This window comes from Polypterus senegalus, chromosome 18 (assembly GCF_016835505.1).
Source record: "Polypterus senegalus isolate Bchr_013 chromosome 18, ASM1683550v1, whole genome shotgun sequence".
In the NCBI taxonomy this organism is placed as follows: Eukaryota; Metazoa; Chordata; class Cladistia; order Polypteriformes; family Polypteridae; genus Polypterus; species Polypterus senegalus.
In genome coordinates, this window is record NC_053171.1 from 1,643,790 (window position 1) to 1,671,096 (window position 27,307).

A 27,307-nucleotide genomic window follows, 5' to 3' on the forward strand; every position below is an offset into this window, starting at 1 on the left:
GACTCAACCGATATTTGAGAAAATGTCCCAGACATATGACTTCAAGTTTAAACTCTGACAATTCATTATTCTCAATAAACGTGAATGAAGGTCTTCTCAGTTCAGACTTTCGCACTCTGTGCTGTGCTGTGCTGGGACTGGGAATCACACTTTGATGGAGACTGGGTGTCCAGGCCTTTCTTGTAATAAAGAATCTGCCTCTAGTTTTGTTTGGCCATTTGAGTGAGTATTTTACTCACAGATCCTGATTTTGAACTCCACAGTGTGTTAGTTCAAGGCACTGTCTACCAAGTTCATCTCCTTCTGCATTTCCATAACGGCCTTTGAGACCCCGTCATGAAATTATCTAAGGAGCTGAGAGTTTCATAAGAGTGTGTATTTGTCCAGGTACCAGAGCCGCAGCGCACAGAGTCAGATTTAGGGAACTGCAGTGAAATTCTACAGCTTAGGAAATGTTTGTGTTCCCTCCCCAGTTTGTAGACATGACTGCTGCACCATCAAAGCAGAGTCCAACACACAGACAGGGAGCCTGTTGCAGCATCTCCAAGACCTGTCGTGTTATTTCTGATATTGCGCATGTGTGACAACACTTTGTAGTAAACTGCATCCTTAGACATACTGTATTCTTCATAACATTTAACAGAAAAACTCTAACAGTATGTCTTTCATGTTGTTGTCATTGTTGAGAATGAGTCCATCTTGGGTTGAGTGGCTGGTGTGTCAATGGCAGAACAATCTGTTGATTGTCCAACTATAGATACGTATTTTGAAGAGAAAGGTAGATTTGTATCAGATAAACGGACCATGACACCGTTATGTTCTTGTTAGCTCCATGGCTGCCTGTAGTATTTATTTTATCAGTGGTCTGATTGGCTGTACGTGGCTTTTCAAAATGTAAATATATATATTATATATATATAATGTGAGATATGGGTCACCACACACTCGCACAAGTAAAAAGGAGGTGAGCCCAATTTCCAAGAAAATCAGCTTTATTGTTGCAAAGACAGGAACATTCTCAAGCCTTTATTTAAATGGGAGCTGGCACTTCAGCACTCAGCAGCGGCTGTGAGTCAGCAGGCACATTCTGGAGGAGAGCAGACAGGCAGGGAGTTGAGCCCAAGGCCAGGTTAGCTGTCAATTTTAAAAGTTCCCCAGATCAACTGGACAGCCATCTTCTTAGCTAGAGGTTTCCTGGCAATGCAGAACTGACAGGGGGAAGGTCGACATCTAGAGCAGTTGCAAAACAAGAAAAAAGACAAGACATCAATGTCTGTGTTAGCAGAGTTTCAGCGTACAGAGGTGACGGGGTCACAATATAAAAAAAAGCAATAGCCAACAACACTACAAAGTATGCATGCACCACAATGAGCAACTGAGGTCATAACTATGTGCTTCACTGTGAGCCAGACTATATAACACGTGTGGTTGAAGTGGGTGGTATGAACTAAAATCTATATTATGGTATAACTGAAAAGTGTGAAGGTTTTGCTAGATATCGGTATAATGTATTAGTATATACTCTACACACAGGAACTCATGTTTCAACAGATGACAAATGTATTCCTGATACATGTAATTAGCTTAATTATTCCCCTTCACAATTGAAGTGCCCGTTAACACTCTTCTCCTCAAATTGATTTGACTAAATGCGCCACCTCTATTGAACCAATCAAACTAGTACTTCATTCCCTTTCAATCCCTCCATCCACATGAACTCTTCCTTAAGCTTTGTGGAACAAACTACCAAGGCATGTAGTTGAAGCACAAACCTTATCTGCGTTTAAGAACTCTCTGGATGTGATATTGGGACAGCTTAGCCATTAGCTAAACAAATGAGCTTGATGGACTGAATGGTCTCCTCTCATTTGTCAAATCTCTTATGTTCTTGACTTAAGAATCACATAAAAACACAGATTAACATTTTTGAGGCCAAGAAATGATTACAAAAAAAGTCAAAATAAAGTCAAATGTTGACATGTCAATGAAAAGCAAATGCAGGGATTTGAATGTTAACCAGAAACTCACTTCATTTAAGAGGTTTAGAGGAGCAGCCTTGACTCTACCATCTTGGTCTCTGAGTGTAAAGCTGATGTCTTCTTCTCTACAGCACCACAAAAAGTGACATTGAAGATAAAGAATCCGAAGGTACAATTTTACACTGGTGATGATGTAACTCTGGTGTGCAGCAGTCATGGTGACTTATCTGGCTGGACATATCGTTGGTACCACTGGAGCCAGGCAGGCATGTGGAATGAGCTTAAGAACACCACCGAAAACACTTACACTCTCCAGTCTGTGGTTCGATCCGATAGTGGAAAGTACTGGTGTTACGCTTTCACAGACGATCCTCTGCATTACACAGAGTTCAGCAATGCTGTGACACTGACTGTTAAAGGTAAGCGTGTGACAACAGGAGGGTCAGCGGGGTGCAGCGGTCATGCACCTGTGCAGCACAGACTGGAGGCACTAGAGGCCTTGTCTTCATGTGGCTGGTCAGTAGTTTTAGATGAGGGGAACTTAATTCAAGTGATAAAGTTTAACTTTTCGAAATGATAAAGTTATCTGTATGATGAGACGCAGTGATTTAGGGAGTAGATGTTTCATCTTCATATGTATTTTGAGACAAAGAACTCTGTACTCGACACATATAAATAATGAACAGCATAGCTTTGTGGCACCATCTTTGTTTTGCGCAGGATTTAAACTTCTAAGGAAGATCACTCCAATGGTGGGTATAAACAAAGATTTTACAAAAAGAACGACACACAGAAATAAACAATATGATGCGTTAGTAAATATTGATGTGCATTTATTTATCAAACACCCTAATTTAGAATACCAGGTATTATTAAAGAAGTATCTGGAGAATATATTATTAAGGTTAGAAGGACATTTTAAGCTATAAATTTTAATGCATGATAGGGAAAATAGTAGATTAAAAAAATGAGAGAAGTTTAAGTTGTATAAAGAGAATGCCATCAGGATAAAGGGGAGAAAGAGTAGTAGAGAAAAAGAGAAACTGGCAGATAGCAGAGCCAATTTAGGTGGCTCTGAATTGTGATATATTTGATTTTGTAATTTGCTCTGTTATTGGGATTCTATTGTTTGTATTTTATCTCTGGATACATTTACTTGTTTAACACTCTTAGATGTATAGCCATGCGCCAATATATACGGCCAACTGAGTTAAGGCAATTTGTACTGATGGATGAGGGCTATAGGAAAACAATAGAGTAATAATGCTGTAGAATTTGCCAAAAACAAGCTACAGTAACATATCTTTCATTATTATCTTTATTATTTCATGCAGTCTAATATATCATCTGACTCTTGGAGGGTCCTTTAAGGGTTTTAGTTCATTGATGAACAAGCACGATTGGGGGTCTCACTTAGTGAAAATCGATCACTTAGAAATGGATAAACACATCCTGGATAAAAGCAAAATCTGCAGGGGTCCCATGGTCAAAAAACTACCCAGGCCCCACTGGGCATTCTATCTAGCATAGATTATCTAAATCAGTCCTCATGGTTTTCAGACTTCACATGGAAGAATTTGATGATGACATCTGGGATTCCTGCCATTCAATATTTAAACACAGGGGGCAGCATGGTACCTTGATCAGGTGGCAGTGGCACAGATTGCCACCACAGAAGAACTGGAAAAGACAGCAGAGAAAAGAAGAGATTAGCAGGGAATTGCAGTACCCAGAGGAAAATGATAATCCATTGCCCATATAATTTAATAGGGATACAACTAAAATGTAGCTATGAAAAAGCCATATTAAAATAATGGGTTTTTAGCAGTTTTTTAAATTGTTCCACAGTATTAGCCTGATGAATTTCTATCAGTAAAGTATTCCAGATTTTCGGTGTGTGGCTCTTGGAAGTATAATGAGACCTTCATTTGAAGACCTGAGGCTTTGACTTGCATTGTAAGGAACAGACATTGCAAAATATAGAACGGGGAAAGATTATTTAAGGCTTTGTAAACTATTAGTAGTATTTTAAAGTAAATTCTAAATTACACGGGTAACCTTTTTAACAATGCTAAAACTGGATATGTGCTCATATTTTCTTTTTCTAGTTAAGATTGTTGCTGCTGCAATCTGCACTCACTGTAACCGATTGACGTCTTTCTTAGGTAGTCCTGTAAGGAGTGCATTAGAGTAATCTAGTCGACTGAAAACAAAAACATGAACTCATTTTTCAGCATTTTTTAAAGTTATGAGAGGTCTAACTTAAGCTATATTCCTTAAGTGAAAAAATGCAGTCCTAGTAATCTGATTAATATGTGATTTAAAACTTATGTCTGAGTCAATAGTTAATTCTTTACTTCTGACTTGATTTTTAAGCCTAAGGAGTCAAGTTTATTTCTAATACCCTCAATATAGTCATTTCTGTTTTCTCCTTATTTAGTTTGAGAAGGTTACTGCTCATCCATTCAGAAACAGAAGTAAGACACAGGATCAGAGAACCAAGTATGTCAGGGTTACCTAGAAATACAGCTGTGTGTCACCTGCATAGCTGTGGTAGCTCACATTGTGCTTTGAAAACAAATTATCTATCTATCTATCTATCTATCTATCTATCTATCTATCTATCTATCTATCTATCTATCTATCTATCTATCTATCTAACTAGAAAAAGTATTAAGCAGACACCCCCCACTGGAATCAATAAAACACAGGCAGGAGAAAGCGTCAATCATTATTCTTTATCTAAATCTTCCAAGAGGCAACAACTTGTCATATTAGTAAGTGTTGCAAAGAAAAGTCTCCTCTGCGCTACATTTATAAAATTCATTGATTAGGTCACTACTCAAAAAAGGAATTCATTACATAATAAGAAAACTTTTAACATGATCAGTTACACCCAGTTGCTAATGGGATGTGACAAACGTTGATACCTTAAATGACCACAATTTAACCCCATCCACTAGGTTGATGGATGGTCCTGTTAGCTTAGGGTGTATGTGATTTTTTTACATGTATTATTATTATTCTTTTCTTGAGAGATGTGTGAATTTTTTCACATTTATCCTGTTTCTCATGGTTTGTAGAGCAATGGTCTAAATTTTTAATCAAGCTGGGTACATCAACAGGAAATTTAGCACAAAACAAGGTATAGAAAAACTACCTGTGTAACCCATGCTGTAAAATACCCGGGCTCCTAGAAACTATTGAAATCGTCATAAAAAAAATTGAAATGCAGAGTCGGCGGTTTCGTTTTGCGGACATGCTCGCTCCTTTGTCTATCAGTGGCTAAGCAAGTTTCTCTCTCGTTTGCCTTTCCTCACTGATTTCTTTCAGCTTCATGCTGTACCCTTGTTCTTCTTTCTTCTTCCAACTCGTTAACTTGAGGCCGCTTTGCCAGCTCTTTGAGCTTCATGCTGTAGCCACGCACTTCTAGGCTGGAAAGACAGACACTCACACTTGTACACGTAGACGTTATATATAAGACTAGGGGGCTCTGCCTCCCGCTCGCTTCACTCGCCAACCCCCAGGCGGGTGCTACGCGACAGCCACTTCGTGTCTCTGCAGCTGGCATACGGGAAGCGGATGTACAATTTCAACAGATTGTTATTTTCATGGGAATTGTTACATATGCATAATAGAACTAACTATGTTACATTACAGTGAGTAATTAACCATAGTTAAAAATAGTAAAATGTAATAAATTGAAATAAAATTATGTTTCATGTTACGTTAGAGGTATTTTTTGCGTTATATATATTCATTCTGTTTACATTACATTGAATTCTGATTTCGTGTTTCGACTTACATCGTGACAACGAAACGCATAACTAACCCATTAGTGAATATCATTTCTTTTTCTCTAATAAATAAACTGACTTTTTGAATGCTTGTCCCTGTGATTTGTTAATTGTCATAGCAAAAGCGATTCTAACGGGAAACTGTCAATGTTTTAATACGAATGGCATATCAAGATCTCCTTTGATGTCTAATGTTATTCGTGGAATATGTACTACATTACCTTTCTTGTCACCTGTTAAAATTTTACATGTTAGAATTGTTAGACCAATTTTCAATACAACTAATCTTGTCTCATTGCATAGCCCATTATTCAGACATAAATTACGCAATAACATTGCAATAATATCAGCCCACCATTGAAGACACCTTTGTATAGCTTTGTATCTGCAAAGCCCACAGCATTGTGAAGGACCACTTCCAAAACTCACATGCTCTCCTTGTCCCACTTCTATCAGGCAGAAGGTAGTGTAGCATCCAAACCAGTTCTGCCAGCTACCACAACAACTTCTACACCTTGGGGGTCCGGGACTCTGAACTCTGTGCTGCCGTTGTGCACTTAGATCTGGCCCTAGTAGCAATTTTATATGCAGTACACATGTCACTACTGTTTTTATTCATTATTTATTTATTACTATCTATTTCAATTATTTCTATGTCTTTATTTATATATTATTTATATATATATATATATGCACTGTGGTCTTGATGACTGTTACTTCATGTCAGTGTATGCTGCAATACGGTGTATGGATGATATAACAATAAAGCCAGTTGACCTGACTTGACTTGACTTGAGGAATGGTATAAAAAGAAAAGCATTGATCAAAACACAATACATTAAATTAGAATTATGAAGCAGACGGATTACTATGCTATGCTTTTCTTTGTTTTTGATAAGATTCAATGCTTGGATACATACAGTATTACTGAGGCCACCATCTTTTTTAGGTTGAATGTGACTGGCATCAAGAATAGCAAATTTAAGGTGAGGTGAACACATAAAAAAAGAGTCCCATGAGTAACTATAGAATTCTTAAACCAGTAGAAATACACATAGAAAACATTTCAAAACTGAAATCAATCAAATCCAGGAGTGCCAAAACAATGATTTATCACATTCTGTACATTCATTGTCCATACTAGATTTAGTCTTTTTTTGAGACGGGTGATTTCAGCTTCTCCTCTGACTACAGTATGTCATTTGGCACCCAATAACATCCAAATCTGTCTGATTTTTATTTATTTTTTTGGATTCTGTACTCACTTGTCTGAGCTTCATTGTGATCCTGTGAACTAAACTTGTTTAATCCATCCATCCAACCACAGAAACACATTAAACCAATTTTGGTGAAAAAATTAGTCAGAAGAGTGTGCAAGCAAAAAAAACAATTCTGGGGAGACCACCAGTGCATCACACGACGTGATCACACACACTCTAGGATGGGGCAATTTGAAGCCTAATGAATTAGACTTCACAGTTTTGGGATACAGAAGGAAATTTAACTTCGTAAAGAAAAACCCACATAAACATTATGAGAATGTGCAGTCCCCACACAGACAATAGCAAAAGCTGAGATTGGAACTCAGGACTTTGGAGCAGACTTGACGACTACACTAAGGTGCCAAATCCAGTGTCTAATCACAAGGTAAAAACCAATAAAATGTTCAGTTGCTATTTGCATTTACAAACTAATCAGCAGATACAGAATCAGGAGACTCCTGTTTGGCCTGAAGAATTAATCTCATGAAGTGGTGCACTTGCATGAGACGCACACACACACACAAAGATCCTTCTCATTTTTCATCTTCCTCATTATTTCTGTTACAGGAAGATCAGAGCTGAGCCGCAGTAAATAATAGTTCAACAATGATGTAATAAATAGAGGAGATCCATCAAAACACGGCAGATGAATGGCAGAAGCTCAATTCACCAGAGCAGTAGTGTTAAAAATATGATTTGAACACATCCCACTGGTTTTCAGTCCATCTGTTAACTTAAATATTTCCCATGATGGCGTCTTATGTTTCCTGTATTAATAAACATAAAACTGTGACCCCTGGGTAGTCAACAGGGTCTTTCACATTAAGTTTAGTTTTTCTGTCCAATTCTGCTACTTCTCCCCCTAAGAAAAGCATCCATCAAGTCTTAAAAAATGCAAAATAAATATCCATGTAAAAAAAATGTAAAATGACAGATTGCCAATATACTGATTTGTATGTTTTTATTATTTTTTTATCTAAACTTTAAGATTTCATTGTATATAAAGTTCCCAACACTGGAAAGTTCATGTGAGTTTGTAAATAAGTAACAAAGAACTTACAAATAATGTCAAGCACAACTGAAACTGGAGTACTGAGGGAAGCAAATTCTTACATGCCAGCCTTCTGTGTTTATTCTGTTTGATTGTTAATTGTTGAAATAAATTCATAACTGGACATCTTAAGAATGATTTAAGTGATTAGTGATCTAGTGATGTAAGTACAAACTGCTGAACTGGAAACTCACATTTATTTACAAGCAGGTTGGAGTGACTCTCTCAGCTTTCTGTCACTTTGTTAATGACATCTTTTTTTTATATAGAGAATCCTAAGGTGACGCTAAAGATAAAGGATGAGAAGGAAATCATTTACATAGAGGACAATGTGACTCTGGAGTGCAGCATTGAGAGTGACTTACCTAACTGGAGATATCGCTGGTATCAAAGATATTTAGGCCTCTGGGGTTATTTTTCTGACATCACTGAACGCACTTACACACTTCAGAGAGTGTTACGGCAGTACAGTGGAGAGTACTGGTGTGCTGCTGTCAGAGGCGATCATCCTTATTACTTTGAGTTGAGCAATCCTGTGACACTGACTGTTCAAGGTGAGTATGTGTGTGTGTGTGATGACATGAGGATCATACTGGAAAGACAGAGGCGTTGTCTCCATGTGGCTGCTTGGTGGTTTTGGAGGAGTGAAGTGTAACTTCAACAGGTGACATTTACCTTATCTTTGAAATGATAGTTTTCTGTATGGAAGTAAACTGAAGCTGAGTAAGATCACCACATCAGACTAAGAGAGCTGAAGATAAGAGTTGCCCTAGTCTCCATTGTTGACAATTTGCCTGTTAACTCAGAGATGCAGATGAGAAAAGTCTTGTCTTTCGCGGGACTCCTTTAAGTCTTTTTAAGATAAAACGTTACCTTTGAAGGCAGCACACTTAGTGTGTGTGATGTTTGTTTTCAAAGTGTGACAGTCACGTTATGCTTTAATGTTCTTTCTCCTGGTCTGTAGCTCCTCTTACCTAAGGCAGAAGTCGTTCATCAAATCTTACAAAGATGATAAACAAATAATCATGTGACAGTTTTTGAGGAGGCGACATGCTGGTCTACTGATTTGTGTGTTTTTATTCTTATTACTTAATCTGTAAAGTCTGATAGTGAGTAAAGATTTAAACATGAGAAAACTGAAACTTCAAATACACCATTCCCTCTTCCATTTGTGAGAAGATAGACATGAAGAGAGGACAGTAGTTGCGACTGTCTTTGTTCAGCTGCCTTTGTTTTAGCATCACTTATACCTGTGCTGATTTTCTTTGGTTGTCTGTCTTCACCAACTGAATATTTTCTCATACATCTGGTCCCACTGCAGCAGGACACTTGGACAGTGGTCCACATAGCAGGCTTGCAGCACAACATCAGGGGAAGTGGAAACAGGAGGAAGGAGGCTTGAACTGAGAACTGGAAACACGGATCGAAGAAAGAGTGGACACAGAGTCGAGACTTTTGTCCATTTTAGAAAACATGGTGTTTGGCCACTTTTATAGGGTTTGATTCTTTCATATGTCCAATCTCTGCACAATAAAATGGATCTGCTTCAGTTAATCGCAAGATGATTGCCCTCTCACTTCAGCACTAGCCACAATTTCTTCATCCATGATGAAGCTGCCAGTCTGTCTGGATTTAGTCTATTCAGAGCTGAATGATATCATGAACGTTGCAGAGTGTGCCTTCATATGAACAATTTGTGGTGCACCAGAGTCGTAATGTAGAGAAGAACCTCCTGACATTATCAAGAATTTCTGATAAACACTTTATCTGACAAGGACACCTGCATCCATTATTCTCCTTGCAGTTTCTTTTAATTGTGAAGAAAATTCTGTGATTACAATGCAGATTTTATCAGATCAGACATCTCTTTCTAGAAATAAACACTCACATTACTGATATTATTTTGGGTGACTTTAATTATTTCACACTGATATCTGAACTCCCAAATCTAAATAGCTGGTGAGATGATCTACTGAGCCACTGCCACAGGACTATTGCAGACATCCAGGGCCACCTGGACTATAATATTCCATGTCATTTCTTACAAACAGAAATTAAAATCATCTGAAGCATAAATTAAAAACAGCGTACAAATGAACGAGTGACAATATGTAGAGGAAAGAGGATGGCCTGAACTTTTCATCATGATGGCAGCAGAAGGCAAGTCCAGTACGATGTTGGTATTTTGGAAGATGGCTTTGAATTCTTCCATGCTGGCCTGCTGATGTCCTTCTACTGAGAAGTCTTAGAACAAACTCCACTTCCCAATCGAAACTATGAAGAATGAAAATATTAAAGGAAGGAAATTTTAAAGAGAAACCACTGTAGTTTTAAAGCAGCAGCTCTGATTGTCTGTTTCTTCTCTGTTGTAAATTGCATTTCTTTTTCCATACAGACAAACTAAAGACGACACTGAAAATGAAGAGACCTGTGCACGTCGGAGACACTCTGACTCTGAAATGCAGCATTGAGGGCAGCTTTACTGACTGGACATACAAGTGGTACAAACTGAACTGGGCAGGAGGGAGTGATTTACTCAAGGGCACCACTGGAGACACTTACACTGTCCAGTCTGTGACTCAGTCTGATACTGGAGTGTACTGGTGTGTTGGTGACAAAGATGTGCTTCCTTATTTCTCTGAGCCCAGCAATGCTGTCACACTAACTTTTCAAGGTAAGTGTGTAACTTTTACACACACACTATGATTGGGACAATTCAAAGACTCCAGTCAAATCAGCTGTACAGTATTAGGATGTGGTTAGAAACTGGAGGGCATTGAGAAAAATACACACAGACATTAGGAGAACATGTAGACTTCACTGAGACCAAAGCCTAGCCTGAGATTTGAACCCAGATCACTGGAGAAATAAAGCACAATGTTATAATTTTGCACTTTGGACCACACGTTCATTCATTTATTTTTAAACACTTAATTCCAAGAACAATTTGTCAGGTAGCTGTGTTAGCAGTGAGGCCCAAACGTCTCTTTACCCGGGCACACTTTAGAACCCATACTGTGGAATCCCGACACATTTCCAAGCCATCATCAAGATTTAATCCTCCCAGTATTCCATAGGCCTTCAATGGGCTCTCCTCCCAGCTGGTTGTTCCAGTGTAACCTCCACCAAATGTCCCCAAAATAAATATTCTGTGTTCCATTTCATGGTTCATTTTTTTTATGTGATTGCATTTTGGAGACTTCCCTCCATTTTGTGGCCATTTGTATGGTCACTGTCATGCTAATGCCAGAGTCCAAGTTTGTGGACTCTAAAAACAATCATCGCAGTGCATTTAGCCCTTGAAAATCAGTTTATGGTATCCAGTCATATTTCATTTTGATTATGAGTTTGGGGGGCATTTTGGATTTTGATTTCCTAATTCTCTTTACGTCTTGGGTCAGACCTCTGTTACTCATTTGACAATGATTTTCTCTCATCTATTGGTCTCCTGTTCATTTTTCACAATATATGTTTTTCCTAGCATAGGCAGAACAGAGCTGAGCTAACCCCTACACCATAGTGCCTACTCCTGTGTCAGGGTATGAGGCGAAAAAAGCATAATTAATTTCTAGCAGCCATCAGAAGTGACACACAGTCCAGTCGATGTGACATTAAGAGTCTTACCGCCAGCCTAGAGAATCAGTCTCATCAATGTTAAGAAGTAGAACTCCCAAGGCATGTAAGTCTCCAAAAGTTGCAAAACCATTTCCAATAATGCCCACTAGAGGGGGATATACCACCAAACCCTGGTAAGATAAATAGGTAAACACAGACACTTCATAAAAATAAAAAAGGTTTTATTCTCCACAAAAGAGGCTCTGTGATACTGTGGAACTCCAAAGAGCACAACAGAAAAATGGAGTTGCCTGAAAACAGAAGGAAATCGAAGGTGAACACAGTCCTAATATAGAAATCATAAGGCGAAGTCAAAGTTCAAAACACAAAGGTCAAAACTCCAGAGAAATCAAAAAGGAATATGGTGGTTGTGTGTGGGGCCTTAGGGGGGTCTTGACAGTGGCTGCGGGTCGCTGCCTAGTGGCTGCAATGCCCCTGGGTTGGTCTGGGTGTGGGCCTGGTGGCTTAGGGTATGGGGCGGCCGTCCCCGGATGGGGATATGGGTGGGGCCTTGGGGATTGGGTCCTGGCAGGTACGCTGCCGGGAAGAGGGCCGAACGCGGCAGTTCCACCATGGGGGAGGGGGATGTCCGGGAGGGGGAGGATCCAGCTTTACCTGGGTGTCTTATGTCTTACTTAATCTGAATGTTGAGTAAATGTGGGGATGGGAGTAAATATTCTGCTGGGGTGGTGTGGGTTGGTGGCCTCAGACTCCGTGGGGCTCTGTGATGCTGCTGCTTCGGGCCATGGCTAGATAGGCTGGGGCCTCCGTGCCCCGGGTGGATTTTGGGAACGGAGGTGCCTATTGGGGCCAGTAGGGGAGCTGGCTCCCTGGAGGGCTCAGGCCCCTCAGCCGTTCCTCCTCATCCTCAGACATTTCCCTCCTCCTGCTCCTTCACATAATCACACAAACATGCACATAGGGCCTTGGGGTGTGGGTAAGTCAGGGGGTGCGGGTATGGATCCCGTTTCCGCAGTCCTGTGGCAGCCTACACCCCAATTTTATTTGCACATTAAAAAAAGAAAAAAAATCAAAAAGGAATAAAGCACAGAGAAACACAAGAACTGATCAAACTGTCACACTATGGGAGACCCCCCTCAATGGGAATTCTTTGAATGGACACTGTATAACAGTACACTCACTTCTTAAACACAGGCCTGCTGTCTTCATATTGTTGAGAAGCAGCCATGCCACCTGCGCTTCAGAAGAGGTCATCCACCTGAAAATAAGGGTGGTTAGTGGTGGTCAGTACTTGGATGGGAGACCATCTAGGAAAAGCTTAAGCTGCTGCTGGAAAATTTGTTGGCGAGGCCAGCAGCTTACCTTGTGGTCTGAATGTGGATCTCAATGCTCACAGTGCAATGATGGGGACACTGTGCTGTAAAAATGATGCAGTCCTTCAGGTGAGATATAAAACTGAGGCCCTAACTCCCTGTGATCATAAAAGATAAAGAGTAGGATGTACCCCAATGACCAGGTTAAATTACCCTACATGGCTTTATCATTCTGGCCCCTTAAACATCACTTGTCTCTAATTGGCTAACTACCTCTCACCACTTCACCACCTAACAGCTGTGTGTTGAGCATACTGGTGCAAAAAATGTCTGCTGTGGCATCGTTCCAGGAGGCTGCGCATTAGTGGTGGTTGAAGTGGCTCCCCACACACTATGTAAAGTGCTTTGAATAGTGAAAAAACCGCTATATAAATGTAAAGAACTATTATTATTATTATTATTTTTATTATTATGCACTGAAAAAATTCCAAATCAGAAGTGTTAAAAAAGACAATAATAAAACATGGATTTTCATTTTAGCTGCAGACTCACTGATTTGTGGACATTAAAGCAGCAGTTTAAGTAGGTCCCTGATCTCTGACACACTGTGTACATTTGATTGTTTTTCTTCCTTACAGAAAAACTAAATGTCACCCTAAAGCTGAGAACTCAGAAGGAATTGATTTACGAAGAAGGCAATGTGACTCTGGAGTGCAGAATTGAGGGGGCCTTACCTGGCTGGAGATATCGCTGGTTCATATCCTGGGCAAACACGTGGAAGGAGATTACTGGCATCACCGGAGACACGTACACGATGAAGTCTGTGAGCTCCTCTGACAGTGGAGAGTACTGGTGTTGGGCTGTCAGAGATGATCCACCTGATTACTCAGAGGTCAGCAATGCTGTGACAGTGAAAGCTCCAGGTGAGTTTGTGACGACTGGGTGATTAGGGATGTGCAGAGGTCACTTACTGTTCAGGACAGACTAGGAGGAACAGAGGCTCACTCTCTCCATGTGGGGACTTACAAACTTTAGAGGAGGGGACTTTTACACTGAAGTGTAAATTCTTTGATATAAGAGATCCCTGTAAGGAAATAAACTAAAACTTAGTAATCCCAACTCAGGAGTCCCATTCATTCCTACTGTCAGTCTGTTTGTGAACTTAGAGGAACAAATGAAAAGACAACAATCTCACCACACAATGAACTTTTTTGTCTTTCTTCTCATAAAAAGTTTCCCATAAAGGCATCTTTTGGTTTGTTTCTTTGATTCTTCTTCTTTTACCAACGTGATGTGTGGTCAGCAGACTCACTGCCATTGTACTTTAGTGCCTGTTCAGTTCTGCTCTACCTGAATAAACGAACAATGTTTCTAAAAATAGAAAAACTTTATAGGCTGGCCAGCTTATTTAATTCTACTGAGGTTTTAGCTGGTCCTTGATCTGCCACTGCGTCCGAGACACGGTCACTGCACTGCATTGTGAACAGGGAACCCAAAAGACAACATGGAAGTCACAATGTTGCTCAGGTTTTATTCATCAAGATTACTGAACAGGATGACAAAAACAAAAATAACCAACCACTTAATCAGCCTCCCATCATATATAACTCCACTCTCTCTAGCCAGTCTAAGTGCGACTGGGGAGGAACAAGTAAAGACTTCAACTCATGACACAGGAGCAAAGGTCAATAAAATATATACTCTATATCAACAGAATAAAAATAATTTAAAACAATTTTATCATAAACTATATTCAATATTATTAAATGAATGAGGGAATTTAGGGAAATTAAACAAGCTAAATAAATCCCCATTACACAGGCAAACTCACCTCACCCTGAGACACGTTCGGCATGAGAACATAACAGGAGGGATGAGAATTCAAAAACAGAAACTCAGTTCACTTACAAGGTTTAAAGCAGTAGGTGTGGTTGGCTGATTTTTTTCTGTTGTTAAATAAATAAATAAATATATATTGCGGTGGGCTGGTGCCTTGCCCAGGGTTTGTTTCCTGCCTTGCGCCCTGTGTTGGCTGGGATTGGTTCCAGCAGACCCCTGTGACCCTGTAGTTAGGATATAGCGGGTTGGATAATGGATGGATGGATATATATATATATATATATATATATATATATATATATATATATATATATATATATATATATATATATATATATATATATATATATATATATATATATATATATATAGTAACTACATGGGGATAAAATTGATGAGCCAGAGCATGAAGTTATAGGAAAGATTAGTGGAAGCTCGGTTAAGAAGTGAGGTGATGATTAGTGAGCAGCAGGATAGTTTCATGCCAAGAAAGAGCACCACAGATGTGATGTTTGCACTGAGGGTGTTGATGGAGAAGTTTAGAGAAGGCCAGAAGGGGTTGCATTGTGTCTTTGTGGACCTGGAGAAAGCATACAACAGGGTGACTGAGAGGAACTGTGATATTGTATGAGGAAGTCAGGAGTGGTAAAGAAGTATGTAAGATTTGTACAGGATATGTACGAGGGAAGTGTGACAGTGGTGAGGTCTGCAGTAGGAGTGACGGAGGTGGGATTACATCAGGGATCGGCTCTGAGTCCTTTCTTATTTGCAATGGTGATGGACAGGTTGACAGATGAGATTAGACAGGAATTCCCGTGGACTGTGATGTTTGCTGATGACATTGTGATCTGTAGTGATAGTAGGGAGCAGGTTGAGGAGACCCTGGAGAGGTGGAGATATGCTCTGGAGAGGAGAGGAATGAAGGTCAGTTGGGACAAGACAGAATACAATGTGTGTGAATGAGAGGAAGGTCAGTGAGTTTAAATACTTGGGATCAACAGTACACAGTAACAGGGAGTGTGGAAGAGAGGTGAAAAAGAGAGTGCAGGCAGGGTGGAATGGGTGGAGAAGAGTGTCAGGAGTAATTTGTGACAGACAGGTATCAGCAAGAGTGAAAGGGAAGGTCTACAGGGCGCTAGTGAGACCAGCTATGCTATATGGACTGGAGATGGTGGCACTGACCAGAAAGCATGAGACAGAGCTGGAGGTGGCAGAGTTAAAGATTCTAAGATTTGCATTGGGTGTGATGAGGATGGACAGGATTAAACATGAGGGCATTAGAGGGTTAGCTCAGGTTGGACAGTTGGGAGACAAGGTCAGAGAGCTGAGATTGCATTGGTTTGGACATGTGCAGAGGAGAGATGCTGAGTATATTGAGAAAAGGGTTCTAAGGATAGAGCTGCCAGGAAAGATGAAAAGAGGAAGGCCTAAGAGGAGGTTTATGGATGCGGTGAGAGAGGACATGTAGGTGATGGGTGTAACAGAACAAGATGCAGAGGACAGAAAGATATGGAAGAAGATGATCCGCTGTGGCGACCCTAACGGGAGCAGTCAAAAGAAAAAGAAGAAGTCCTATAAATCTCATCTCTTTTTCCATACAGATGGATTAAAGGCAACAGTGAAAATGAAGAATGAGAGGAAACCTGTCTACATCGGAGACAACGTCACTCTGGAATGCAACATTGATGGGGGCTTAACTAGCACTAAATACAAATGGGAAAAAGAAATTCGGTGGACTGATCTTCGCCGCGTCTCTGGAAACACTTTGACAGTCCAGAGTGTGACTCAGTCTGATAGCGGAGCGTACTGGTGTTACGGCTCTTCACCAGTCTCATATCTCAGTGATGTTTTACTTATGACTGTTCAAGGTGAGTGTAAGTACTGGAGGGTCAGCAGTGGTCACTAACTGTCCAGCAAAGCTCAAGCAGGAGAATTCACAGAAGGGAACTTTAATTCATTTAAGGTTCAATGACTTCTTTAACTAATTCATTTACACTTTGATATCTTATTTCAGCTAACAGAAACACACAACAAAGGAGTGCTTGTCAACAGGGGTGATGGACACAAGTGCAGCTCAGTAGCTGATTAAATTCACTGTGCGGAAAAATCAAGTGGGGCTGCCAATCTGAGTTATTCTCACTGCTCTCCACTTTAAGATGAGTATTTCAAAAGAGTGTGTAGCATACAGCTGACTCAACCGATATTTGAGAAAATGTCCCAAACATATTACCTCAAGTTTGAAGTCCCACCCTTCAAACACTGTGTGTTTTAAATATCATAAAAATGAGGAGCTCAGTTGGACACTTTTTGTAAATGATCTATGAAGCTCCAATTTGTTTTAATGCCATTCAGCCTTAAAGTTGCATTTCTGTTTGGTCAGCTGGAGAGCTGTAATTGTGATGTCAGCTTGAGCATCTCTGATTTATTTTTTTGTTAGCTTAATAAACTGACCTTTTTCCATAAACTGGAATGACAGCATTCATCTGCAGATGTTTTACCCACATCTGAGACTCTGAATTTTCACCTGTGATGGATGCCCAGTCAGTACTGAGTTGTAATGTCACGTCAGCAGACACAAAGGTGATGGACACAAGTGAAGTTCAGCAGCTGAACAAATGCACTGTGAGGGAAATTCACATGGGGCTACAAATCTGTCTTACGTAATACACAGATATTGTGGTGCTTAGAAGCTCTAAGAGTGTCTGACAACAACAATAGCCAACAAGGCTACAAATTCTGCATGCACCACAATGGGCAGCTAAGGCCAAACTTTGTGTGATGCTTGATTTTGAGCCACACTATGTAACATGTGAGGTAGAAGTGGGTACTATGGCCTAAAATCTACATCATGGTATAACTGAAAATTTTGAAGGTTTCGTTAGATATCGACATAACGTATTAGTATATACTTTACACACAGATGACAAATGTATTACTGATAAATGTAATTAGCGTAATTACCTCCCTTACTCACCCCTACTACTCAAACTGATTTCACTGCTGGTGTGTCACCTCTTTTGAACCAAAACTACTGCTTTGTTTCCACTCAATCTCCGTGCTGACTCTTCCTCCAACCATATGAATTCTTTCTCGAGCTTCGTGGAACAAACTACAAAGGCATGTAGTTGAAGCACAAACCTCATCTGCCTTTAAGAACTATCTGAATATAATATTGGGACTGCTTAGTCAGCTTAGCCTCATGGACTGGTTTGTCAAATTTCTTATGTTCTTGATGTGACAAACACATTAAAGCACAGCTTAATATTTTTTGAGACCAAGAATTGACTATAAAAAGGTCAAAATAAAGTCAAATTATGACATGGTAAATAAAAAGAAAATGCAGCAATTTGAATGTTAGCCAGAAACTTCACTTTGGTATCTGTGTGTAACGCCGATGTCTCCTTCTCTACAGCGAAACAAAAAGTGACACTGAAGATAAAGAATCCGAAGGTGCCACTTAGCATTGGTGACAAAGTGATTCTGGAGTGCAGCAGTGAGGGTGACTTATCTGGCTGGACATATCGTTGGTACCACTGGAGCCAGGAAGGCATGTGGAATGAGCTTAAGAGCCTCACTGAAGACACCTACACTGTCCAGTCTGTGGCTCAGTCTGATTTTGGAAAGTACTGGTGTTACGCTTTCAGAGAAGAACCTGACCAGTACACAAAGTTCAGCAATGCTGTGACACTGATCAAGGTAAGCACGTGACAATAGGAGGGTCAGCAGGGTGCAGTGGTCACTCACCTGTGCAGCACAGACTGGACAAACTTTTTGAAATTTTATGTATATATATATATATATATATATATATATATATATATATATATATATATATTGTGAAGGCTGGCCCCGGCACAGACAGACGGACAGCATATTTTGCTCCACACACTGTTTATTGACACTATTTACAGTTCAGTGCACTCACGCAAAACCCCAGTGCCTTCTGCACTGATTCCCCCAAAGTCCAGGGCCCACAGTCTCTTGTGCCTTCCTGGCCGCCTCCTGTCCTCGCTCTCCAGCTCAGTCCTTCTTCCTCCCGACTTCCACCAATCACTGGAGGGAGGCGGCCCCTTAAATAATGCCCGGATGAGCCCCAGGTGCTTCTGCCTCTAGCCACGCCCAAGCGTGGCGGAAGTGTCGGCTGTCTTCCTGGCAGCTCTCCGGGTGCCACACAAAGTCTTCCCCGGCACTTCCTGGTGTGGCGGAAGTGCCGGCTCCCGGATAATTAGGCACCGGGCGCCGCCTGGCGGTGGCCACGGGTCCCTACAGGGCTGGGCTTCAAAGCCCTGTACCCGAGGCCCTGCCTAACCAGGACGGACGCCCCCTCCGTCTGGAGGAGGCACTCGCCCTCCTCCGGTCCTCCAAGGCGTCCGGCCGGGCTCCAGCCCCAACCGGCAACCGCACGGGATAAACCGGCATCGGGGCGCCGCCTGGCGGTGACCACGGGCCCCTACAGGGAAGGGCTTCCATGCCCTCAACCCGTGGCCCCAACAGAACCAGGACGGACGCCCCCTCGCGGTCTGGAGGAGGCACAAGCCCTCCTCACGTCCTCCTGGGCGTCCCGGCCGGGCTCCAGCCCCGGCCGGGGGCCACAGTGCCCCACCGCTAGCGAGGACACGTGGGTCCGAACGGCACAACCCGAAAGGGCAGCACGTCCCCAGCGAGGGTCCTACTATGTCCCCAGGGTCCAACACGGCACCCTGGGACATCTGTCTTCGGCACCCTCGCCGGCGCAAACGTCCCCCTGTGGTCTGCGCCGCGCCGCCCGCTGTTCCCCAGCGGGTCACGTAGTCCTCCCGGCGTGGAGCACTCCGCGAGCGCCCGCTCCAGGAGGGCAGGTCCCTGTCGACGTCGGCCTCAGCGCTCGCCGGGCTTCGGGCCTGTAAAATAAAGGAAAAGAGGGCCAGAAGCACAGCCAGGACACTCATCCGGCGCCCGTCGGTCTCCGTATCGACCGTGCTCCTGCCCCCCTCCGACAGCCCCCAACTTGCCTGCTGAAGTCCTCCGCCGCAGGTTCCATGCCCGTCCGTTCGTCGGCCTCGGCACCGCTCTCGCAGGCAGCTCGTCCAGCCGCCCAGGGATCTCCTCTGCCCATCCAGAGGACGGCCCTTCTCCGGACGCGCGCACCCAGCGCCGCGTCCTCTCCTATCGGAGGAACCGGCATTCACCCTTCGGTTCCTCCTTCTTTTCTTGGACGCGCTGACGGTCTGGGTCTGAGCACAGCAAAAGCTCAAATCCAGCCCCGTCTGCGTCCAGGCAGAGCGACAGGAGACAGCTGCAGGCTTGAAGCGCAGGGCGCTAGGACCCAGGGCACTCAGCAGCCCGATCCTACCAGCCCTTGCGTGTTCGAGCTCCTTGCCTCGCTAGCTGTCTGCACCGCCGCATCCGCTGTTGGGAGGTTGCCTACTCGGAGCCGGTCGTCCCGTAATCGGTCACGGCCATGTTCGGCGAACCCCCCCCCTTGCTCTACGGGAACAGCAACACTCACCACTCCCGCCGTGTTCTGCCTGCCTCCGGTTCCAGCGCCGCGCCGATCCTCCGTCTCAGTCGGTGGCTTTCTCGACGCGACCGCCATCTCCATCAGCTGCTCACACTGAGCGGCGAGAACACGTAGCAGTTCCTCTAAAGGCGGCTTGGCGGGCGAAGGACTCCTCCGGCGCACGCCGAGCCGCTGGTGGAGAGAGAGACACAGCGTCGGTGGGCTTACCTGTCCATCAGCTCCACGCGACGCCTGCCTCCTCTGGGCCACTCCCTCTGGCCCAATCGGGTCTCGGTTTGGCACGAGACTGGCATTCCTTGGGCCCGCCTCTATCCAATCATCGGCGGGCACGCAAGACACACCGGCCAATCCCGTGCCTGTCAGCGGGCGGGACCACCGGCCCGCGGCCATCTTGTCTCCCTGCGCTGGAGTACGGAGGCGTGCCTCCTCACCAGCGTTGTAGCTGCAGCGATTCCTCGAGCCGCAGCGGCTCCGATTCCGCAGCCTCCTTTGCTGCCTCCGTAGCCGCACTGCCGACAGCCCGTGGCCCGGCGCTCCTGCCACAGACGCGGATCCGGTCTGTCCCTCCCTGTGGAAAACAAGGTATGACCGACCCCGAAGGGCCGATTACTGCAGGGCAGGGCACTCACCTCCCGGATCCCGTCTTGCCGAGGCCCCCACCTCGGTGTGGCCTTTTGCGTCGCCACGCCGGCCTGGCTGTCCGTGTCGACAGCGCGACTTTCGAGCCGCTGCGCTCCAGCGAGGCCGCTCCTCCTCCGCACCCGGGGATGGCCTCTCTTCATTCCGGCGGCGGTTTCGGGTAAACGCTCCGCGGCCAGTGTGTGGGGTCCGCTGCTGCGCCGGGCCGTTCACAAAATATTTATAAAGACGGGGTCCCCCCCTTTTAGCAGGGGGTTGGCCCCACGTTGGGCGCCATTGTGAAGGCTGGCCCCGGCACAGACAGACGGACAGCATATTTTGCTCCACACACTGTTTATTGACACTATTTACAGTTCAGTGCACTCACGCAAAACCCCAGTGCCTTCTGCACTGATTCCCCCAAAGTCCAGGGCCCACAGTCTCTTGTGCCTTCCTGGCGCCTCCTGTCCTCGCTCTCCAGCTCAGTCCTTCTTCCTCCCGACTTCCACCAATCACTGGAGGGAGGCGGCCCCTTAAATAATGCCCCGGATGAGCCCCAGGTGCTTCTGCCTCTAGCCACGCCCAAGCGTGGCGGAAGTGTCGGCTGTCTTCCTGGCAGCTCTCCGGTGCCACACAAAGTCTTCCCCGGCACTTCCTGGTGTGGCGGAAGTGCCGGGCTCCCGGATAATTAGGCACCGGGCGCCGCCTGGCGGTGGCCACGGTCCCTACAGGGCTGGGCTTCAAAGCCCTGTACCCGAGGCCCCTGCCTAACCAGGACGGACGCCCCACTCCGTCTGGAGGAGGCACTCGCCCTCCTCCGGTCCTCCAAGGCGCCCGGCCGGGCTCCAGCCCCAACCGGCAACCGCACGGGATAAACCGGCATCGGCGCCGCCTGGCGGTGACCACGGGCCCCTACAGGGAAGGGCTTCCATGCCCTCAACCCGTGGCCCCCAACAGAACCAGGACGGACGCCCCCTCGCGGTCTGGAGGAGGCACAAGCCCTCCTCACGTCCTCCTGGGCGCCCCGGCCGGCTCCAGCCCGGCGGGGCATATATATATATATATATATATATATATATATATATATATAGTGGCAGGGTGTGGGAATGACAGATCTCAAAACAGCAACTAAATTTTGGGGTGCCAACCAGGTCATCCCCAATGAAAAAACAAAACGAAGCAAATAACAAATAACATTCTTTGGTGTGCATCCTGCATTAAGGAAAGAAAGAGTAGCAGGGTTGCTGTCCCTTCTAGCAGAGCTCTGTCCACTGGGTTGCTGTAGCCAGTAATAATAATATTTTTTCTTTACATATAAATAGAGCTTTTCTTACTACTCAAAGCACTTTTCATAGTGAGTGAGGAGGCAATTCAAACACCACTAATGTGCCGCATCCACTTGGATGATGCAATGGCAGCCATTTTGCACCAGTACACTAACCACACATCAACTATTAGGTAGTGAAGTGGTGAGAGAGACATAGCCAATTAGAGGCAGGGGATGATTAGATAGATAGATAGATAGATAGATAGATAGATAGATAGATAGATAGATAGATAGATAGATAGATAGATAGATAGATAGATAGATAGATAGATAGATAGATAGATAGATAGATAGATAGATAGATACTTTATGATTAAGGGGCCAGAATGACTTGGCCGTGTTGGGCAATTTAGCCTGTTCATTGGGATACACCCTGCTCTTTACAAAGGTTGCTCAGGGATATTTTATGACCATAGACAGTCAGGACCTCATTTTATGTCTCATCTGAAGGATGGCACCATTTTTACAGTACAGTAGTCCCTGTCACTACACTGTGGCTTTGGGATCCACCAACACCTCTTCCAGCAGTAACCCAAGATTGTCCAAGATGGTCTCCCATCCAAGTACTGGCTGGACCTGAACATGCTGAGCTTCATGTGAATGACCTTTTCTGAAGTATATGTGGTAGAGCAGCCAGGTTTTATGGTAGTTAGAAGGGGCTGGGTTAAGTGCCTTCACATCTGGAAACTGTGGAGAAACAAGCAGATTGCAGCGTTCGCATCAGCACCTTCTCTCACAGGGTTACTACAAACCTTGACTGAGCCTGTGAGAAGGTCCTCCAATTCTCATGCGTAAATGCATATATTATATACATAAAATTACTCAGTTACATAGAACTCCTGGTGCACCCGATTAACTGACACCACTATAACCAAAGCCGATTGTCTCAGGACATTTCACAGCCAACTCAGCTAATAAAACATAAAACAACACAGAATGAGCTGAGAATTGTTACAGGCAGACAGGAAAGAAATATGAAGGCAGTTGAGGGATGGAGGGAAAGGTGAAGACAACAAAATGAGTTTGTCAGTGTCAAGTCAAAGATTGTACACTAAAAACAAGACATACACAAGCAACAAGTAAAAAGAATGGCCAGCTCAACATGGCTAAACCAGACAAATGGTGCCAAAGAAGCCAGAAGGCTGTCACTCAAGTAGTCCTAAGAACGTTAGAGAACAACAGAATTCAGACTACAACATCCGCTCAGCTCTCCTAATCATAATAACCATCACACTGCATAGCCAGCTGGGTAAGGACAGTCAGAGCAACAGCAACAGAAGTAAACTGCACTCTGTTTCTCCAGCTCCTCTTATCAATCCAGAGTTCCACTTCCAAATATGTTCCTTAACAAAAAATTCTGCCAAATTGTTAAAATATTTAACCATTACTTTGAAATTCAGTTTAAAGTTCTGCCAGCTTAGAAATGTTTTTATCTAATCTAATTTGACTAATCAGGATCATTTTGAATGGTAAGAATATCAAGAATAAACTGTTATTATCTTGTAAAGTATATTAACAGTGATCTTTTAATTTCAGGAGACCTAAATGACGACTGCAAATCTTGTTAAAACTGAAAGAACAGAAGTAAACTCGAGACTTCAGGCTTCAAGTCCGCTCTCTTTGCATTTATATTTACATTTTTGTGCTTTGCATACGCTTTCATCCAAAGCGACTCACAAAAGAGGTGAATGTAATCGAGAAAATGTGGGGGACTGTTTGGGAGCAAATGTTACACAACAAGGTGACAAAATTGATTATCACAAGTGAAGAGCTCAGAACAAAATCCAAACAAGTGACGATTCCTGGGTTACGAAAACCTGACAGCTAACATCAGTTAGAGAGAAATTCACCAAACCAGAAAATCTTCAGACGCTTCTTAAATTCATCAAGGGACTGAAGTTTGAATGGAGGTGGACAGCTCATTCCACCAGCCAGGAGTTACATATCAAAAGAGTCCAGATTGGAATTTGATGTCACGCAGAAGTTGTATCGCCAGACGCTGCTCATCAGCAGACCTGAGTGGTCAAGAAGTAGAAAAGGACCTCACAAGTGTCTCCATATACAGTATATAAGTGCTCAAGTAGATTTGCTTTCATAATTGCCCACTTTCCCTTTACTTTTAACTAAATGTTAATAAAGTCACATTTTCTGATCTTAAAATGTTAATACATCCTACTGAATTGTACTGCAATATTTCCTCTGCATGTAAATTTCATTAAAACTCTTGACTTATTTAGTCTTTTGTCGCTGCTTTAACACTTTGAATGTGTACAAGCTAACTTGTATGTCTGCCTGGTGACAGAGAGTATGTCCTACTGTGACAGAAAAAGAGAAATATTGTACTGTTAATTTTACAAACTTCAGCCAAGTTCGGCTTAACTATCGTAATGTGCTTCATACGCAGTACACGCCATCCGTTAATTTGACTTTAAAGAAGATCGTAATAAATTATTAGGCCTGCAGCACAAGTGGTGGACTTACAAAAGTGAAGATTTGTATCTCCTTGTCAATTTTTGACCCAGTTAGTCCAGAACAAGGTCATGGGGGTTGCGGGAGCCAATTCCAGCTGGCATAGGGCACAAGGCAGGAACCAACTCTGGACAGGGCAAACAGACACACACTGAGGCCAATTTAATATTACCAGTTCACCTAACCTGTATGTCTTTGGACTGTGGGAGGAAACTGGAATGCCAGGAGGAAACCCACGCAGACACAAGAAGAACATGCAAACTCCACGCAGGGAGGACCCAGGATGTGAGCCCTGCTCCCCATAATGCGAGGCAGCAGTGCTACCATTGTGCAGATTTACAGCACTATGTATTATAACAAAGTGAAAGAGAGGTGAGATAGATAGATAGATAGATAGATAGATAGATAGATAGATAGATAGATAGATAGATAGATAGTGTGACAGATTGGGGGTGCTATCGCTCCCTTGAACCCTTGTCCAAGACGCCAGACACCAGATAAAATCCAATAGTAGACTTTATTCAAACTGCACAGTGCACAAAGCACCCTCCTCTCCACAATACTCATTAATTAACCAACACACAATCAATAAACCAATCATTCACTCCCAGACGTGTTTCCACCCTTACACCCAGTTCAGCTCACCGTCTGGGAGCTCCCACAATCCTTTTATAATCCCTGACCCGGAAGTGTTCCAATACCCAGTCCATGTGATCTCCTATCACTTCCGGGTCAGATCAAAAGTCCTTTTCTTCACCCCAGAAGCACGTCATTCCCCTTGTCCATGTGACTCGCACGTACTTGCAGGGCAAGTAAGGCAAATAATCGTCATTCCTCCCTGCAGCGTCTCCTAGCGGCCCCCATGGTATCCAGCAGGGCTGTGCATAAAGACTCCAATGTCCATGATGCCCTTCTGGTCTTTGGGGCACCTCCATACTGCAGGGAGGGCTCCACCTGGTGGCGTGGTATTGGCCGGGATGAACAGCCGGCCATACATCACAATAGATAGATAGATAGATAGATAGATAGATAGATAGATATTATGCTTTTTCTGACTGGTATTTGTTGTCTTTATTTTTTAATTTAATTGAAATTTACTGTCCCAAGAAGGAAATTTGTTTTGTCATTAGGTTTTACAGTTAGACCACTACATAACATTAAAAATATGTCAGAAAGACCAGAGGTGTCAAACATAAACTTAGTATAGATAAATAAAATACAACAGTGAGCATAATAGACATAAAAATAAACCAACATTTAGCTTTGATTGATGATTGATGCAATTTCTAACTGTTCATCTTATGATTTAATCACGAGTCTGAATTGTCTGATTTGTAATTTTAAACTGTGGACTAGAATGGTCAAACAAGGAGAAATATGTCTTTGCCCCAAACATCATGGAGGGCACTGTAATTTGTCTCCACCTGCAATATAATATTATAGGCTTGGAGAGATTTAAAGAATCAAAAATCAAGGGTGTTCTGTTGTCACTTGTTACTTTAACCTACAGAATAGTTAATTATTGAGGGTCAAAAATAACACTCAATACAGTGCAACCGGAAAGTTCTACACACAACACCCCATAATGACAATGCAAAAAAAGTTTACTTGAGGTTTTTGCAAATTTATTAAAAATAAAAAAAATGAGAAATCACATGTACATATGTATTCACAGCCTTTGCCATGAAGCTCCAAATTGAGCTCAGGTGCATCCTGTTTCCCCTGATCATCCTTGAGATGTTTCTGCAGCTTAATTGGAGTCCACCTGTGGTAAATTCAGTTGATTGGACATGATTTGGAAAGGCACACAGTTGTCTATAGAAGGTCCCACAGTTGACAGTTCATGTCAGAGCACAAACCAAGCATGAAGTCAAATGAATTGTCTGTAAAACTCCGAGACAGGATTGTCTCGAGGCACAAATCTGGGGTAGGTTACAGAAAAATATCTGCTGCTTTGAAGGTCCCAATGAGCACAGTGGCCTCCATCATCCGTAAGTGGAAGAAGTTCAAAACCACCAGGACTCTTCCTAGAGCTGGCCGGCCATCTAAACTGAGCGATCGGGGGAGAAGGGCCTTTTCAGGGAGGTGACCAAGAACGCGATGGTCACTCTGTCAGAACTCCAGAGGTCCTCTGTGGAGAGAGGAGAACCTTCCAGAAGGACAACCATCTCTGCAGCAATCCACCAATCAGGCCTGTATGGTAGAGTGGCCAGACGCAAGCCACTCCTTAGTAAAAGGCACATGGCAGCCCACCTGGAATTTGCCAAAAGGCACCTGAAGGACTCTCAGACCATGAGAAACAAAATTCTCTGGTCTGATGAGACAAAGATTGAACTCTTTGGTGTGAATGCCAGGAGTCATGTTTGGAGGAAACCAGGCACCGCTCATCACCAGGCCAATACCATACCTACAGTGAAGCATGGCGGTGGCAGCATCAGGAACTGGGAGACTAGTCAGGATAAAGGGAAAGATGACTGCAGCAATGTACAGAGACATCCTGGATGAAAACCTGCTCCAGAGCGCTCTTGACCTCAGACTGGGGCGACGGTTCATCTTTCAGCAGGACAACGACCCTA

The 27,307-nt window shown here is 43.4% G+C and overlaps 1 protein-coding gene across 2 annotated transcripts in view; it reads left to right on the forward strand.

Annotated features, from left to right (window-relative positions):
- LOC120518735 (Fc receptor-like protein 5) overlaps positions 1–24,498 on the forward strand; it is a 43,075-nt gene extending 18,577 nt beyond the window's left edge. Inside the window, exons 7-13 of one of the 2 annotated variants that reach the window (XM_039741678.1) lie at positions 2,111–2,398; positions 8,359–8,643; positions 10,485–10,763; positions 13,617–13,901; positions 16,419–16,685; positions 18,230–18,513; positions 23,799–24,498. In XM_039741678.1, the coding sequence (XP_039597612.1) occupies positions 2,111–2,398; positions 8,359–8,643; positions 10,485–10,763; positions 13,617–13,901; positions 16,419–16,685; positions 18,230–18,513; positions 23,799–23,807 (1,697 nt within the window). In that variant the 3' untranslated portion in view covers positions 23,808–24,498. The other variant, XM_039741679.1, reaches the window with a different exon arrangement.
- The last annotated feature ends 2,809 nt before the right edge of the window (positions 24,499–27,307 follow it).